General features: G+C 37.2%; 1 protein-coding gene and 1 non-coding gene across 2 annotated transcripts in view; one reads left to right on the top strand and one right to left on the bottom strand.

Moving 5' to 3' along the window:
- Positions 1-2,225: 2,225 nt before the first annotated feature.
- Positions 2,226-2,409, bottom strand: LOC131508290 (U2 spliceosomal RNA). The gene has a single exon (XR_009259971.1). It is a non-coding gene; the product is annotated as a U2 spliceosomal RNA (small nuclear RNA).
- Positions 2,410-3,304: 895 nt separating this feature from the next.
- The window catches only part of GABRB1 (gamma-aminobutyric acid type A receptor subunit beta1), a 254,012-nt gene continuing 237,987 nt past the window's right edge, over positions 3,305-19,329 (top strand). Inside the window, exon 1 of the mRNA XM_058722690.1 lies at positions 3,305-3,537. Within this exon, the coding sequence (XP_058578673.1) occupies positions 3,332-3,537 (206 nt within the window). The 5' untranslated portion in view covers positions 3,305-3,331. The remainder of the gene's footprint in view (positions 3,538-19,329) is intronic.

Below are 19,329 nucleotides of genomic sequence, written 5' to 3'. Positions count from 1 at the left end.
TCTTTCCATAATCATCATTATCACCACAACCAAACTATCATTCTCTTCCAAAAGTTTTCATTAAGGATATCGATCTCGTATGTCCATATTTTCACTTATCATGGGAATGTCATGGATTAAGATAATAATGCTAGACATACATAAGACAAGTGCAGAAAATTACTTGTGCCACATCACCCACTTCCAAATGTAACATACAAGCATAAGTACATTTTCACTGAATTACTTCTTCTGGAAAATAGGGTAAATTACTGCTCTAATTTAGAAGCATGATGTGAAGTTTAGTCCTTATTTAGTAAAAAAAAAAAAAAAAAAAAGAGCGAGTTGTGGAGAGCAAAGATCTCACTGCATGTGTAGAATTCTCTCTTTACGGGAAATAAAACAGTTTCCAGAAAGGGAAAGGGAAAAGTCTATGCAAATGCACACACACACACACACACACACACATACACACACGCACACTCAAATCTATGCAGAGATTACTCATGTTTACATGATTTTCTCCTTTCTACTCTCCGTTGTTTACTTACCACAAACTCATATTTTAATTATAGCATTTATTATCAGAGTATTGTTTGCCATTATAATCCTTTATAAGTTTTCCCCCATCACATATTAAAACTTTATTGAGGGAAAGTTGGTGTAAGGATTTTGCCCCATGTTCTCATTGTGAGGAAATCCTTTGTATCACCTGTGAAGGTCTGGAAGCTAATGGCTAGTCAGCATGAGTACTAAAACATGTTTTCCACTGCTGACTGTGCTGATCATCATGGCAAAGTTTACAATAACATGTCTTTGGATAGTTATTACTTTTCTTACATTGGCTGAATTACAAATAAGAACCGAACACCCAGACTTACAATTGATCACAGACAATTGCTTATTTTCGTGGTCATTGGGGTCCTTCTGCCTGTAAGTTTTTTTTCATAAACATCTCTTTAAAAAAAGAAATGCTTATGAAAATGAATATGCACACTCAAAGTAATTTGGAAGTACGATATCAATCTTTAAATAGCAATAATTTTGAAGATCATATATTTGTTTAGCACATTACAGTTTCTAAAGAGCTTTCACCATAATTTCCCAAGTAATGTTCACAATACATTGTGAGTGCTAGTAAATGATATTATTTTCATCTTTAAAATGAGGCATCTGATTGGGCATCTGGGTGGCTCAGTCATTTAAGCATCAGACTTCGGCTCAGGTCATGATCTCATGGTTTGTGGTTCTGAGCCCGGTGTCGGGCTCTGTGCTGACAGCTCGGAGCCTGGAGCCTGCTTTGGATTCTGTCTCATTCTCTATCTGCCCCACCCCCACTTGTGCTCTGTCTCCCTCTGTCTCTCAAAAATAAATAGATGTTAAACAAAGTTAAGATTAATTAATTAATTAATTTTAAAAAACGAGGCATCCGAGATACAAGGGGTTAAGTTAGTTACTCATGTTACATAGGTCCACATGTCATAGGCTTTGGAATCAAGGTATTTTGAAATCTAAGGCCCAGAATCTGTTCAATTCATTTTTCCTCCAAAAAAGGTGCTATGGTAAAAAATTGAAGAGAATGCAAATGCGAATAGTAGCGGTTGAGAAAGGAAGTGTATGTAACCCTGTGGATTTTCTTTTCTGTTAAATGAAGGTAAAGTGGAAGGAGATTTTAGAGCTTTAAGGGATATTGTGTGATTAATAGTGAAGAGCTAATGTCCTTGTCATTGAACAAGAAAGAATGGCTTTGAATTATTGCAAGATGCCACTTGAGTAAACAGTGTGAGTGTTCTTGAATATAATGGTTAAAGGACATTGGAGCTCATTATCCAGAATGAATATTGTCTTATATTTTGGGATATTTCAGAAATGGCATACAGATCCATAAAGGGATCTATATAAAGTGCGGTTTGCCCAGATATAAGGCCTGATGTGAATCAATGTTTCTCAATTAGTGGTATATACAACAATGGCAGGACACAGACATTGTTCAGGAGTTATGTAGTGTTTTCTTAACTGTCGCTAAAATATTCACAATCACTACTGACAGATAAATATCCTTTAAAAGAAAAAGGGAACTCTCTCTTTTTATTATATTGAGACTCACATCTTAAAGACTTCATGATTTTACTGCTACCATTTTTTAATGGGCAATTACACTTTATAGTAATGAAGTTCTTTAAAAACAGACAACAACTAAAACTCTAAGATAATCATCACAGTCCCTTTCCAGTAGCTTGATCTATTTATTGAACCCAAATCTTCCTGACTCTCACTGCCAGAGGAAACCTGGGCAGAAAAAAAATGCACAAAGGGAAGTCCTTAGTGTTATCTTGTACAAGAGGTTTGGAAACAAACTCAAATACAAACCCAACTCTGACGTCAAACCAATTTCTACACTTGATCTTAGCCAAAAGGCCGAGAAGCGATCCCAATTTCTAAAGCAAAGCAAGAGTGAGGTAAGAGAGAAATGGCTGAGCAGTTCCACAGCTGATTTCAGTTCTCAGGCCAAAATGATTATCTCCATCCAAAGGTGATTTTTAGTATCAATAGACAAGTTGTAATTTGCTAGAAAGATCCAGATAATGGTAATTGATGACGCTTATAAGACAAACAGCAGTATTCATTCAAGAGGCAATTTAGAAAACACCCTCTCCTTTTAAGTGCATAAATTTTTAAGTTATTATTGAGCACACATTCCCCTCCAAAATGGTGCCATAACTATAATATCCAGATGTTAATTTTTGTGAACATGGATCTTTCAGCACAACTTTCCTTTGTGATCCTCCTCGTGATCATGACCTTAACTCCAAACCTTAAAATTCATTTAAATGGATTTACCCTACATTGGAGGGAATTCTTGTCCATGCATTCAATTATTACGCCAACACTTGTAACCTACTGGTTGTCCCATACTTGGAGGTGAAAATTTCAGTGTATTCAGGTGTAACTTCCTCAGGGACAGCAGGACAGTGGATCTCTGGGATTACACAATACTACGTATTATCACTTTCATACAGAAGGCCTTTGATGACGATGATGAGAGTCCAATTTTTTGTTTCCTTTATTTCACAGGATTATACACTCACCATGTATTTCCAGCAATCTTGGAAAGACAAAAGGCTTTCTTATTCTGGAATCCCACTAAATCTCATGCTAGACAACAGGGTAGCTGACCAACTCTGGGTGCCAGACACCTACTTTCTGAATGACAAGAAATCATTTGTGCATGGGGTTACAGTGAAGAATCGAATGATCCGACTGAATATCACTTTCATACAGAAGGCCTTTGATGACGATGATGAGAGTCCAATTTTTTGTTTCCTTTATTTCACAGGATTATACACTCACCATGTATTTCCAGCAATCTTGGAAAGACAAAAGGCTTTCTTATTCTGGAATCCCACTAAATCTCACGCTAGACAACAGGGTAGCTGACCAACTCTGGGTGCCAGACACCTACTTTCTGAATGACAAGAAATCATTTGTGCATGGGGTTACAGTGAAGAATCGAATGATCCGACTGCATCCTGATGGAACAGTTCTCTACGGACTCCGGTAAATGACTTTGTGTTGTATGATTCACTGTTGCTGCTGCTGTTGTTATTGTTGTTATGTTTTATTTTTTACTTTTGGAAATGGGCAGAGGGAAGAGAAGCAAGTAGGAGAATATATAGACACTTTCATCTATGTAACAAAGTTATATTAAAGACCAGAAAAAACTCTTTTGGAATCATTTGAACTAAGTCTAAGCAACTTTGTTCATCAAGGTAAGTGAATTATTTGCCCTAAACCTCAAATAATAAACATAGGAATAAGAAAATGTATGTTTGCCAGATTTTATATCTAACTTACTGTAGAAGTTATATCCTTTTTTAGCAAATTGCTTGATTACCTCAGAACCACCCAGACTGAACTGAAATGTGTTCTAAGTATTGGGTATAGCTACTTAATTATGAAAGAGAATTGGGAAACAATACTTTGAAGAAGGAGGAAAATATTTTGTAGTGACTTTGAGAAGATACATAGTGTTTTCATTCCCTTAAGTCTCTCTTTCAGTGTTTGTATTTAGGTATATAATCCATATGGAATTAATTTTTGTGTTTCATGTAAGGTAGAGGTTGAGATTTAATTTTTTTCCATATGAATATCCAATTTTATAATTTATTGAAAAGATTTTTCTTCTCACACCAGATTGTGTTGGTGCCTTTGACTGGATAAGTGGGGGGGGGGGGGAGGGTCTAATTCTAGGCTTTATTCTATTCCATTGTTCTATTTGTCTATTCACCAGCAGTATCACACTATTTTAATTACAATAGCTATATGATAAATCATGAAGTAGTGTAAGTCCTCCAACTTTGTATTTATTCTTTAAGATTGCTATAGATATTCTAGACCATTTGCTTCTACCCATAACTTGTAGAATCAACTTCTTGATTTCTATCTGAAAGCATCTGCTGGAATTATAATTGAGATTGCATTGACTCTATAGATCAATTTGGGGAGAATCAGTATCTTAAAATGATCTAACACTCTAATCCATGAACATGATATATCTTCACTTCTTTAGGTTACCTTTAATTTATATCAACAATAACTTGCACCATAGTGGATTTTGTTTTGTTTGTTTTTAAGAATCAAGTATAAAAGAGGTATCATATACTTATTATTAACCCTCATTTGGTTATGGGTTTATTAAAAATTTTAAGACTAAAATTCAAATCAACTTCCCATTTTACCAAAGAAATACCTGAATTGTGACGTTATTGTAAGATATGTAGAGTGGTGGTTCTTTAACCTTTGTTGTCACCTTTAAAAAAAAGAAAACAAACCTTTGTTGTCACCTTATCCTTTTGGGAAACTGTTGATAGTTATATCCACAAACTCATGTATGCCCCAAATTTTCCTATTATTTTAGAGTCTTTATAAGCCCCCTAAAATTCTTCACACACCACCAACACTAAGCTAAAACTCTAGGTAAAGGATAAAATCATACAATTAATTTCTGTACATTCACAAATACCCCAGAACACTATGCAAGTGAAAAAAAAAAAAAAAAAAAAACTAGATGTGTGATAAAACTTCTGAACTTAACCCAGTGGTTGACTATGTAGTTGATAGATTTGGACTTTATTTACATAGTAAAATAGATTCAGATAAAAATAATGTTTGGAATTTCTTCACTCTTTCAGTACCCCCAAAATCTTTTGACTCTAGTTTAAAATCTCTGACCTAGGAGCGCCTGGGTGGCTCAGTTGGTTGAGTGTCCCACTTCAGCTCAGGTCATGATCTTACGGTTAGTGAGTTCAAACCCCACGTCAGGCTCTGTGCTGACAGCTCAGAGCCTGGTGTCTGCTTCAGATTCTGTGTCTCCCTCTCTCTCTGCCCCTCCCACACTCATGTTTTCTCTCTCTCTCTCTCTCTCTCTCTCTCTGTCTCAAAAACAAATAAACATTAAAAAAATTTTTTTTAATTTTTTTTTTAACGTTTATTTATTTTTGAGACAGAGAGAGAGCATGAGCAGGGGAGAGTCAGAGAGAGAGGGAGACACAGAATCTGAAACGGGCTCCAGGCTCTGAGCTGTCAGCACAGAGCCCGACACGGGGCTTGAACTCACGGACCGTGAGATCATGACCTGAGCCGAAGTCGGCCGCTTAACCGACTGAGCCACCCAGGCGCCCCCAAAAAAATTTTTTAATCTCTGGCCTAAAAGTCTCTGAGAAAAATGGCAAAATAAACCAACAATTCCCTTGAGTGTATTGATAGTGACTCCTGATGAAATCTACTAATCCAAGATCAGTGGTGATGTTAATAAAGGTATATACCCTAGAAATCAGTTGTAATTTTTTGCCACCTATGAAACTTCTATCAGATATAGCCAAGGTGTAAAAGGGACAAATCACTCTTCTAAAGTATTCTGGGAGAATAATTTCATAACCCAACTTAGTAAGCTAATCAATCACACGTATGATCACTTTATGTGATTAGTCAAGAATGCATAAAAAGTTGTTTTTGATTTAAAAAAAAAAAAGGCAATCAGGTGTTTACAGGCAAGAAAGTGGGTTGCAATCTCAGTTTACAGAATCTCACTTCAGGCATTTCTCAAATTATTGGCAGCCTCTACCAATGGGAATTGATGTAAAGGAAGAAAAACATTTGAGAATCTTGAAATTGAACATACCTCATTTTAAACAAATAAAACTGAGGCACAAAATGGCAAGGACCGTTTCTAAGCACCTTGTCTATCTAAGGGATTGGGACTAAAATGTAGGTGTCCTGACTCCCATAGTTGTGCTCTTCCCACCCCACTGCCTTTCAAACACACTTAGAAGAAAACACCTCCTTCCTAGTTGTCCAACCTTGCTCTTTCCTCTTGGGAGCCAACCCAGACTTGGAGCCCGCAAACAGATCTACCAAAGGAAAACACAAACCCTTTGTCTATTATGCGGACCCTGATTTCTTTTAGGCACCAGCATTCTCCATAAGAACCTCACACCACTTCTGATCTCCTTCTCCTCCCTGTCTTCTTCCCTACTTCTTCCCTCACAGGTTTATTTTCTTTTTCTGGAGGTTATAAACATCCTGGAGAAACCATAAGCTCTAGCAAAGAAAGCATGACTTCTGGAGTCAGAGGACCAAAAGCGGGCTCAAATTCCAGCATTTCTGATTGTTTAACCTTGCACAAGTTATACAAATTTACTGAATCTACAATAATGGGCTAATAACCCCTTATTCATTGTTGGGAAATTCTTATTAAATAATGAATATGTTAATATATGGTGAATTCTAAATTGTATTTTTCTAAAGTCATTGTGCCTTATATAGCTATATTAGGTGCTGGAGGATGGTTTTCTAACTCTCAAGAATATCAGTGACCAGAACAGAGATACAGTTATCCAATTAAAAAAAATCATTGAGTACCTGTATATGTTCATATACTCACTGTTCTGGCCCTGGAAATAATTCCCCAGAAGCCTGATAGAAATTTGTCATTATGGCAAAGGGGAAATCACCAGCGACTATGAGTCAAGAGACTTGTGGCTGAACTAGATTGTGCCCTTAAGTAAGCTATTTCCTCCTCTGGGCTTTGGATCCCTCAGTTTTAAAGGGAAGAGATTGCATGCAATTATACCTAAATTCCCTTCCAAATCTAACTTCCATTGCTTCTCTTATCCTATATATTAAGGAATGTTTATTTTAATCCCTCTGATATAACATTTTCTAGTCTTAGAAATGACAACCTGTATTTTTTTTCTTTGTAATTGACTTTTCAAGAATAACTGCCATATATCACTCCCTAGCACATGTACTAGAAAATCCTTATCATACAACATATGTATTGGCATATTTATAGCTGTACTTATTTTAGATACGGGTATTCAGGAGAATGAAATTTCTTGCCTTATCCCTTTTCATAAGTCCAGCTAATAGTCATTATGAAATGAGACCATATACTAATGGGTTGTTTTTAGCAATGATGGGATCAATGGGATTTTCTGAATGTCCCTGAAAGCCCCTTTAACCAGGTATTCCATAATCATAAGACTATATCATTAAGCTAAATAAAATTTTTTCTATATTCAAACTCAGTATGAGATGTTAAAACTTAATGTATTTGAAGCCGCAAGAATAGAGTTGGTTGTTTTCTATTTTTGTGAACTATGTCAAATCAGATTTTATACACAGGGAATGACACACAGTTGCGTTAACACTCTAAAATAACAGGGTGGTGTCTGATGTAAGTCTAGTGCTTTTGGAGGAACCAGACTGCAGTGCAACAGGCATTCAGCAAATAGAAGAGACTCCATTCCTCATGTGTTTTGCTCTCAGGTTACCTCTGCAGTGACAAGATGCATTACACCAAGCAACAGCCCCATCGTCACTATTGCTTCCTCTTCCATTTTGCTAGGGATCTAAATAAAAGAGGTCTGTGATGTGCTGTGAGATGTGGCAGGAGACCGGAATTTATGACTATGTCCCATGATCACTCCACCCTGCTCCTTTCAAAGCACATTATGTCATTTCCTTTCTTTTTTATAATATGAAATTTATTGTCAAATTGGTTTCCATACAACACCCAGTGCTCATCCCAAAAGGTGCCCTCCTCAATACCCATCACCCACCCTCTCCTCCCTCCTAACCCCCATCAACCCTCAGTTTGTTCTCAGTTTTAAAAAACTGAGTCTCTTATGCTTTGGCTCTCTCCCTCTCTAACCTCTTTTTTTTTTCTTCCCCTCCCCCATGGACTTTTGTTAAGTTTCTCAGGATCCACATAAGAGTGAAAACATATGGTATCTGTCTTTCTCTGTATGACTTATTTCACTTAGAATAACACTCTCCAGTTCCATCCACGTTGCTACAAAAGGCCATATTTCATTCTTTCTCATTGCCACGTAGTATTCCATTGTGTATATGAACCACAATTCCTTTATCCATTCGTCAGTTGATGGACATTTAGGCTCTTTCCATAATTTGGCTGTTGTTGAGAGTGCTGCTATAAATATTGGGGTACAAGTGCCCCTATGCATCAGTACTCCTGTATCCCTTGGGTAAATTCCTAGCAGTGCTACTGCTGGGTCATAGGGTAGGTCTATTTTTAATTTTTTGAGGAATGGGGTGCCTGGGTGGCTCAGTCGGTTAAGTGGCCGACTTCAGCTCAGGTCATGATCTCGTGGTCCATGAGTTCAAGTCCCATGTCAGGCTCTGTGCTGACAGCTCAGAGCCTGGAGCCTGTTTCAGATTCTGTGTCTCCCTCTCTCTGACCCTCCCCCATTCATGCTCTGTCTCTCTCTGTCTCAAAAATAAACATTAAAAAAAAATTTCTTTAATTTTTTGAGGAACCTCCACACTGTTTTCCAAGAGCGGCTGCACCAATTTGCATTCCCACCAACAGTGCAAGAGGGTTCCCGTTTCTCCACATGCTCTCCAGCATCTATAGTCTCCTGATTTGTTCATTTTAGCCACTCTGACCGGTGTGAGGTGATATCTGAGTGTGGTTTTGATTTGTATTTCCCTGATGAGGAGCGACGTTGAGCATCTTTTCATGTGCCTGTTGGCCATCCGGATGTCTTCATTAGAGAAGTGTCTATTCATGTTTTCTGCCCATTTCTTCACTGGATTATTTGTTTTTTGGGTGTGGAGTTTGGTGAGCTCTTTATAGATTTTTGGATGCTAGCCCTCTGTCCGATATGTCATTTGCAAATATCTTTTCCCATTCCGTTGGTTGCCTTTTAGTTTTGTTGATTGTTTCCTTTGCTGTGCAGAAGCTTTTTATCTTTATGAGGTCCCAATAGTTCATTTTTGCTTTTAATTCCCTTGCCTTTGGAGATGTGTCAAGTAAGAAATTGCTGCAGCTGAGGTCAGAGAGGTTTTTTTCCTGCTTTCTCCTCTAGAGTTTTGATGGTTTCCTGTCTCACATTCAGGTCCTTTATCCATTTTGAGTGTGTTTTTCTGAATGGTGTAAGAAAGTGGTCTACTTTCATCCTTCTGCATGTTGCTGTGCAGTTCTCCCAGCACTATTTGTTAAAGAGACTGTCTTTTTTCCATTGGATATTCTTTCCTGCTTTGTCAAAGATTAGTTGGCCATACTTTTGTGGGTCTAGTTCTGGAGTTTCTATTCTGTTCCATTGGTCTATGTGTCTGTTTTTGTGCCAATACCATGGTGTCTTGATGATTACAGCTTTGTAGTTGAGGCTAAAGTCTGGGATTGTGATGCCTCCTGCTTTGGTCTTCTTCTTCAAAATTACTTTGGCTATTCGGGGCCTTTTGTGGTTCCATAAAAATTTTAGGACTGCTTGTTCTAGCTTTGAGAAGAATGCTGGTGCAATTTTGTGTTCTCAGTTTTTAAGAGTCTTTTATGGTTTGTCTCCCTCCCTCTCAAACTTTTTTTTTTCCTTCCCTGCCCCCATAGTCTTCTGTTAAGTTTCTCAGGATCCACATAAGAGTGAAAACATATGGTATCTGTCTTTCTCTGTATGACTTATTTCACTTAGCATAACACTCTCCAGTTCCATCCATGTTGCTACAAAGGGCCATATTTCATTCTTTCTCATTGCCACGTAGTACTCCATTGTGTATATAAACCACAATTTCTTTATCCATTCATCAGTTGATGGACATTTAGGCTCTTTCCATAATTTGGCCGCTTTGGAAAACAGTGTGGAGGTTCCCCAAAAAGTTAAAAATAGATCTACCCTATGACCCAGAAATAGCACTGCTAGAAATTTACCCAAGGGATACAGGAGTGCTGGTAGATAGGGGAACCTGTACCCCAATGTTTATAGCAACACTTTCAACAATAGCCAAATTATGATGTCATTTCCTTTCTTACTCAAAAGTGGAGACCAAACAACCAAATTCCTCAGTGTCATGCATCGAATCCTTAAGCTTCTGTCTTCCTACCTTCCATTTAACTCTGAGGGAGATTTTCTCCTCTTTTGAAGGCCAGTCTCTCCACGTATGCATTTAATTTTATTGCTGCACACTCTTTTCAGACTTTGACCCCTGCTTTTAGCAAATCTTCGTCTTCCCTCTCCATGGGTTCCTTCCCCTTGGTTTTGTCCTCAAACCGGTCCTCTCACACTTCACCTCTTTGGTTTCCTCTACTCCCTCACCATTTACACCTCGGTCTCCAAAACCCTGGCTGCCGCCCATGGTGCTTTCCTAAAACAGCTCTGTCCAAAATTAACGGCACTGTTGCTGGTTCTCAATCTATACTCCTGACTTCTCTGCATGATTTAAGAGTGGTGACCGACCTCCACTTCAGGACTTCCAAGACCCGCCCCCAAGTTTTTCATCATTGCTCTTCTTTTGGTCTTTTTGCTATTCCCTCACCAGTTGCTCTCTTGCCCCTAGTGAGCTAGAAAGATTCCTTGAGTTTTGACCAACTCACTGATGTGACAGCTTAGATATCTAAAATCCCAATTTATTGAGCTCAGAAAAATATTTGTAATTACTTACTGAGCATTTGTATCTGGATGCCCACCCGGCCAGATACTCCTGACATGGCCCTTATTTCCCTATTATCTGTTTTTCCTAAAACCAGGTTCTCCTCCTTACACAGCTGTTAACAAAAGCCATCATTCTCCAAGTCAATAGGGATATACTTGTAGGCAGTTTTGCCTGTACATCTCTTTTGTCCCGAGGTCCAATCTGTTGCTTCCACTCTGCTGTATCTCAGCTATGTCCATTTGCAAACCATTTCCATCATCTCACTTAACATCCTCACTGTCTGTCACTTCCTGGCCAATTTCCTGTCACAGTTTTTCTTGTTCTCATCACTGCCATCTTATTCCTACAGCCCACGTCAGATCAAATCACTCCCACCTGAAAAAAAATGTCTCCACAGTCCCTATAAAATTACATTTTCATTCTTCTGTCTATAATCTAAGACCGTCTATATGTCACCAAACAACTTTCCCACATAATCAGCCATTTTCTTCCTCTCTGAAACCTAAACTTTTATAAAACAACTTACTTGTTTTCTCTAAACACATGCAGGGTGTTTCAAACTCAAGTATGACCCAAATATATGACCCAAATAGATTATATTGATACTAAAGAATGATTTGCTATTTACCTGAAATTCAAATTTCACTAGGTATCCTGTATTTTATCTGACAACCTTACAGCCCTGCTGAGATGCCCTTCCCTTCTCTATCCCCAAACCCCCTTTCCCTCACTCTATCACTGTCTCCCATTTTATCCCTTTTTCTTACAAGCCTCTCTCAAATTCCACTTTCTCTAGGAGGACTTTCACAATCTTTTTAACCATATAAAAACTCTCTCTGATTTGATACCTTACTTTGCTTTAATCTCATGTAAGCCCATGGGATTTGTAATACTCTTTTGATGTTATATCTTTCTCTGTCTTAGAGTTATTTTCCTGTGATACAAACAAGATTGTATATCCACTGAAAATGTGAACTGTATTTCTTTAACCTTTGATCTCCTCTCTCAAACCAAATAAATGTTTGAAAAATTGAAATGAAAATTTGTAGGATGTGGTCACCTGACTCACAATAGATGTCAGCTGCAACATTTCCTATAACTAAATTATGGCTCTTAACCAAAGAGCGATTATCACTATTAATGACCAGATGTGTTCTGCCTCTTGTCCAAACATGATCCAGCTGGCTGCAAACACTGATTCTCTCCAAGGCCTGACCCTGTGGATGCTGAAAAACTGTGTTTATCTTTCCCCGAAAATGGCAGAAATGGATGACTTAATTCTGGGGACGTATTTAGTGGGATATTTAACCTTCTTAAAACTGCCCTTCCTTTTGCCTTTCCCTCCTAACCCTTGCCTTGGTTTTTCTTTCAAAAGTTCATAATGCTTCTTTCCTGCATTTTCTAGCAAAGGTGAGCATGGGGACAGGTGGTTTTGAGGAGCTATGTGAGAATGGGGAGTGGAGTGAATAGTGAAAATCTTTCTGGCCCAATACTGGCTCACATTGGACCTTGTAAGTATGTTGAGTGTTTATGTGGGCTTGTGTGCACATATAAGCACACACAGAGTAAGTCACACATACCACATCACTTAAATGAATATTTATAGCGATGAAGTCAAGGGATTTAGCTAATAACCAAGCATATAAATAATTGCAACTATACTATGCACAAGTGCTATTCTACTACCCAAGTATGTAAGCATGCTAACCAATACCCAACTATGTAAATAGTTAAAACTATACTATGCTAAGTGCTCTACACCTATTTCCATATTTAATCTTTACCCCAACACTATGAATTGTTTACTATTATTATACTGTAGGACAACACTAAGAGAATCCAAAGTAACTTTTCTTCCCTCATAATTTATTATTTGTCAAGGTGAAACAGGTCAAACAATTACACACATTACATTTAACTAATAAACTATCTAAATACCAAAATCTCTTTTACTTCCTGTTCCTATATTTCCCTCCCTGTAAATTGCTTTAAAAAAAAACATGAATCTTTTGCGATTACATCCACTTATTGTAAATGTGTTTCTCTATGCCCTGTATTTGAAGCTTGATCAGATTTAGATTATTTTGTTGTGCTTTGGCAACACTGCTTTGTAAGTCATATCGTACACCTCTATCAGGAGACACAGAATGCCTGCTTGTCTCTGTGTTTGTGAGGTGAAGACTGATGAGCAGATTTAGCCATTGACAACTTGATCTTATAATGGTGTAATAATGGTATAATAATCCTGTTAATTTTGTATGTAATCATATTAGTTTGCTAAGGCTGCTGTAAGAAAATACCACAACATGGGTGACAACAGAAGTCTGTAGTCTGACAGTTCTGGAGTCAGCAAGGTTGGTTCCTACTGAGGGCTGGGAGGAAAGGATCTGTTCTAGACCTCTCTCCTTGGCATGTTGGCATGACCGGTTTCTCCCTGTGTCTCTTCACATTGTCTTCTTTCCATGTGTATCTCTGTGTCCTCTTTTTTAAAGGACACTGGTCATATTGGATTAGGACCTACCCCAATGACCTCACTTTAAATTGATTACCTCCATTAAGAACCTACCTCCAAATAAGGTCACACTCTGAGGTACTGGATGTTAGAACTTCAACATATTAATGTAGGGAAACACAGTTCAGCCCATGACAAGTTTAGCAGCTACTGCTAATCTTTGCCTACGCCTATTTAGACTTTGCAAACTGGTGATATTCCATCATTCCTTCTTAATTTCTTATCTAGATTTTTCTCTAAACAAGAACTTCCCCTGATCAACTGTTTGGTAATCCTGAAATAAACTTGTTGCAGGGAAGACAGGATAAATGCTTGATTGTTTCCCTTTATTTAGCAGTTTTAAAAATAACTGCTTGTTTCCCTAGAATCTCCCAAACGTGACCACTGAGGTTTGACGTTTTGTTGGTTTTTTTGTGTGTGTTTATCATGAGATCATGGGTTGTGACAGGTATGTCTGTTGCAGTCCACTCCACCTGTTGTTACGTTTGACCCTCACTTCGTCTCGTCTTTGGCCGCTGGCCTGGCAATCCCTTTAAGTTGGCTCCTGAGTTCTTTCAACATATGATCTCAGTAGTCATTGACAGCTTCCTTGTCTTCTGATACCTCAGCTTGTCCGTCGTCTGTCCTACAAGTAGAGGAGACACATCACAAGTTCATTTGGACATTTCTAATTCAAATTTAAAATTATAGGGCTTTTAAAAAAATTAAAAAAAAAGACTTTAAGGGGCGCCTGGGTGGCTCAGTCGGTTAAGCGTCTGACGTCAGCTCAGGTCTCGATCTCGCGGTCTGTGAGTTCGAGCCCCTCGTCGGGCTCTGGGCTGATGGCTTGGAGCCTGGAGCCTGTTTCGGATTCTGTGTGTCCCTCTCTCTGACCCTCCCCTGTCCATGCTCTGTCTCTCTCTGTCTCAAAAATAAATAAACGTTAAAAAAAATTAAAATTATAGGGCTTTTATTCAACTTCTTTGATTTTATGTTTGTTTCTTTCATCTTTATTATAAATATTGATTCCTAATGTATAAACATGATTATTTATTTAGTTTATCCTGTTTTATATATAAAAATTATATTTATATATATAACATTTTAAAACCAACAATAATAATATTTTTTAATAAAACTACCAACATCATTGTTACTAATGATGGGATTACTAGAAACAGGTTAAGAGTTCTTTGCAGTGATTTTGCCTTTAGGGCATATCCTATTAGGGACATAGAGTAGAATTACTATTTTTAAAGTTACAGTTTAAGCTTCAGTTTAGGAATAGTTCTGTACTATATGGTTAAGCCACCACTTAAAATGCATTTTGCTTTTGGTTTAGATTTTTTAAATTTGATTTAATTCTATTTCATAATTATATAAAACATTGACATAGTTCTAAAGTCAAACAATGAAACAAAAGAAGTATTACTTCCATTGTGGTCTCAACGCTTTCCCATTTTCTTCCCCTGTAACACTTTAATTTTCTTTAATATTTTCCTTCTATTAGACACACACATATTGTCACCACCTTTGCCTGAATACAGCACAGTGTACCTGCTACTCTTTACCTTGGGAAGTGATTTTGCAAAGCCATCATAATTTTGAAAGCAGATTTTAACCCAAGTTTCCTCATTTCAGCCTATATTCTTAGCTCCTACACAGAGCAACTTTTCGCCGTCCCATTTAAGCTTGTCTTTCCCTGCGGGTTATTTCCGAGAAGACAGTCTTCTCTGTCTGATGCTTTCATTGCTCACCATTATCAGAATGAAAATACTTGGAGAGGGTACCCAGCATAAATGGGAATAGTTCTGCCAAGTGTGTGAGCTTTATAAAATGTACACAACTCTGTCAGGTTTTCTAACGCACAGTAATGACTCAAAATTGCAAGAGACGCTTCTAAGTTTTAGGTTTCAGAAATGAATTTAATGTTAACCAGAAACCTGTGGCCTGACAGGGATTTTGAGAACTCCCTTGCCGTATTTGCTTACCTAGCTCTACTCTGAATCGATTTTTTGATGTTCTTGATAGTGCTTGGCCGTGAGTTGTGCATGAGAATAAAATGAATGGCTACATTTATTGAATGTAAAAGAAAAACAGTTTCCCACTATTTCTTGGAGGATCATTTCATCTTCATGATAAAGTAAAGTAAAACGTAGAGGCAATTATTTTGAAAATACTGATCCAAAAAAAACCCCACCACTATTGATTTTTAAAGCAGTTTGGGGTCCTAACTGTTTCATATTAGCTCTCTACATTGATTGTACACCCTGAAAAAATTATTTCTCTCTCCTAAGGACTTTCTGTGTATAGAAGCAGTTATGATTACATTCAGGAGTCCTGGGCAGATCACACAGGGCTTACTGTGAGATATGCTGGGCAAAGATATTGTTGAGTTGATTGCAGAGAATAAATATGTGGGCTGACGCAGTGTTTGCAGAAGAAGGCTGGCTGATATTGACAAATGCATCCTGTTAAGAGAAAGAAACTTCTTACTTCAAATGGAAGAGAGAAAAAAGAGGCCATGCATAAAGAATAGGTAGTTCACTCTATTAGGAAGAATGCCTGGAGACTTTCTTTGCAATTCCAACCAAAGAGCACAGTATTGCTATTCCCCTCACACTGTAGTTGACATATTTTAGAGTTTCATCAGCGGCATACAGAGAAAGCAATCTGAAATGTTCTCCAGTGAAAGGGCTGCTATTTTTTTCTTTTCAAAGTTTTTATTTTTATTTTTAATGTTCTTTAGTCATGTATCTACATGTGAAACTCTTTATGATTAAATATTTGTCAGAGTCTCTTTTTTGATAAATATGGAGATGTGACTAATTCAAGTACTAAAAGACCAATTTAAATCATTATGCAATTACTATAACGATTGTTTGGCCATGTGACCTGTGGATGTGTCATTATGATTAAACCTCCTTAATGAAATTAATGTAGATGATTAAGTAAAAACAGTGACCATAAATATCTTAAAAAAGAACAGCATCTTCTGAAATTCTTCACCTTGATTGAGTCTCTTATGGTATAATCCAAAATCTGAACTCTTAGCAAAGAAGAAAAGAATGAAAGAGAAAAATATAAGAAGAAGAAAGAAGGAAAGAAGAAGGATGGAAGGCAAGAAGGCAGGAAGGAAGGAAGAAAAGAAGGGAAAGAAGGAAGGAAGGGGAGAACAAAAAACGAAAGGAAAACCAAATATGTTAAAGATGTGTTCTGAATTTTAGATCCTAGTTATGGTATTAAAAACACCACACACAGTTTCCAAGATGTATTAGGTTTTGACAACCTAATAAAATTTGCGAAATGTTAAAAGTAATCTTCTCCAGCACCCTCAGTTGATTCCATTAAGCCATCATTTCCATCTTCAGTATCTTAGTACCACTTGCATGAATTCTGCCATATCATCTGAAATTATGGACTCATTTTTTGCATATGTATATATGTATATCATATATACATAAATACATATACATTTAATTTTTTTAGTGTTTTTATTTACTTTTGAGAGAAAGAGCGAATGGGAGAGGGGCAGAGAGAGAGAGAGAGAAGGAGACACAGAATCTGAAGCAGGCTCCAGGCTCTGAGCTGTCAGCACAGAGCCCGACGCGGGGCTCGAATTCAGGGACCGCGAGATCGTGGCCTGAGCCGAAGTCGGACGCTTAAGCGACTGAGCCACCCAGGCACCCCCATATATATTTTAAAGGAAACTTTTATGGCATCTGTATGCAGAAAGCTATTATTTTAAAATAGACATTAAAGTACATCTAAGCTAGAAATTTTATTAAAATATAAAAATTCTTATCCATATTCCACCTACAATGATCTTCCCTCATTTATAGAATTGAGATAACAATATTACTTATCTAATGGGATATTATTATGGTCAAATAAGTTAATACAGTAAAGAACTTACAACATTCTCTGACACACAGTAAAGGCCTAATGAGCACTGATTTGTCTTGTTTAAAAGTTTTGGCACATGTACACATGGGTAATAAACATATACTGTTGACATAATAATGATCATTATCAAAATAAAGGCCTAAGTTTTTCTACTAACCTTTTGAGGTACCAAGTTAAAGCTAGCTTCCTTTTCAGTGTTTGTGTCTCAGATTATGAAATGTCCAACCCAGAAGTCACCAGCTGGCTATATTGCAATTCAGCTTCTTATTTTGAATACCAAAGGGAAGCCAGAGGATGTTCTCAAACCTAAAATCCCACCTTGGTTTGTCTATGCCTGATATGTCACTTCTTTTTTTTTTTTTTTCGTTTTCTTAATTTGAGAGAGAAAGAAAGAGCTTGAGCAAGGAAAAGGAGCAGAGGGAGGGAGACAGAGAATCTTAAGCATGTTCGGCACAGAGCCCGACGTGGGGCTCAATCCCATGACCCTGGGATCATGCTCTGAGTTGAAATCAAGAGTGTTGGAAACCCAAACAACTGAGCCACCCAGGCATCCCAAATCATTTCTTATTTTTAAGTATTATGATAACTTTCCAGATGTGGAGTGACCAATGTAACACAATGCTTATAGATTATGCAGCATTCCGTACCATTATGAAAGAAGTAGTCTACCCTAGACCAGAACGGAAATGTCTAGAGAATTTCTGGAAGACTATATTCCATTAAAATACAAGAGAAAACATTTTCTTTAAGGAGAGATCTTTTAGAAAAATATTAACTTATTTTTTATACCAATGTAAGCAATCTCACTGGTGTTAATGACACATATTTGTGGTAAACCGAATATTGCTTAATTACATCTAAAAGAAGTAATGGAACAATGAATACCATATTTCCTAGAATTAATGCCTCATCCTTCAGAGTGTCAAACCACAAAACATATTTTGGGGAAAAATGTTTTCCTGCATGACCCAATTTCCCTCCTGTTTGGAAAGAGGAATAAAATATTCTTGAAGAGACAAAGTTTCTTTTTCCTGGTATTGGCCATTCTTTAATTGAAAAGGTAGAAATATTCAAATTGCATAGATATGGTCATGACACCTTAAGCAGTGCTCACAAGTACTGTTAGTCCAAGTCGAGCATGCTTTGTTCTTCCCAGGACATAAACGTTATATCAAAGAAGCAGCTCGTTGTCCAATGAATTGATATTCACTTTTCAATGTCTTTTAGGAAAAATTTTGTCTTATTGTTCCTAAACCTTGTTTTCTTCTCTTTAATATATACAGAGATAGTGGGGTAAAGCCAGCCTGTAATGAAACCACAAAGAGCTGAAGCTTATAGAGCTGCTGATCTATTTCCTTCTAATTGCAAAGCAAGGGTAGACACTTCGACAACAAGAACAGTAACAAATAATGTAAACACAGGTTTTATTTTTTATTAAATCCTCACATTCTTACCCCTGTTTTTTGAAACTTGGAAAAAAGTTGCTTAAAGCAGAATTCTTTGCTCTTCCTACACATCAAAGGATTACTGAAGATAGAGGAATATATTGCTCTAGAATCCAAACAACTGTTTGCTTTGAAAACCCAGGTCATTATGCTTTGACAACTAAAGTGAAATCCTGAAGATTTGTGAGCACTGCTTAAGGTGTCATGACCATACCTATGCGATTTGAATATTTCTACCTTTTCAATTAAAGAATGGCCAATACCAGGAAAAAGGAACTTCATCTCTTCAAGAATATTTTATTCTCAAGCCTGATAGTCTCAGGTCCCAAGGCCTGCCAGCATTTCAATGTTTTTTTGAATGAGACATGAAAAGCGAGGCTTAACGGCTTCAAACTAGAAAACTGTGAGATAAAAATTAGAATTATTGATTAAGTGCCTCAAAATATGACATTGTATCTACAAGTCACTCGCAGATTTAAAAAAATCATAAAACTCAAGATCATAAAAGTTATTTTTCATATTATTTTTGCTGCATTTGCTCAAGAATGCCTTAGGCTA

This window comes from Neofelis nebulosa, chromosome 3, assembly GCF_028018385.1.
Source record: "Neofelis nebulosa isolate mNeoNeb1 chromosome 3, mNeoNeb1.pri, whole genome shotgun sequence".
In the NCBI taxonomy this organism is placed as follows: domain Eukaryota; kingdom Metazoa; phylum Chordata; class Mammalia; order Carnivora; family Felidae; genus Neofelis; species Neofelis nebulosa.
The sequence above is the reverse complement of the archived record's forward strand: the minus strand, read 5'-3'. Positions and strand labels throughout refer to the sequence as shown.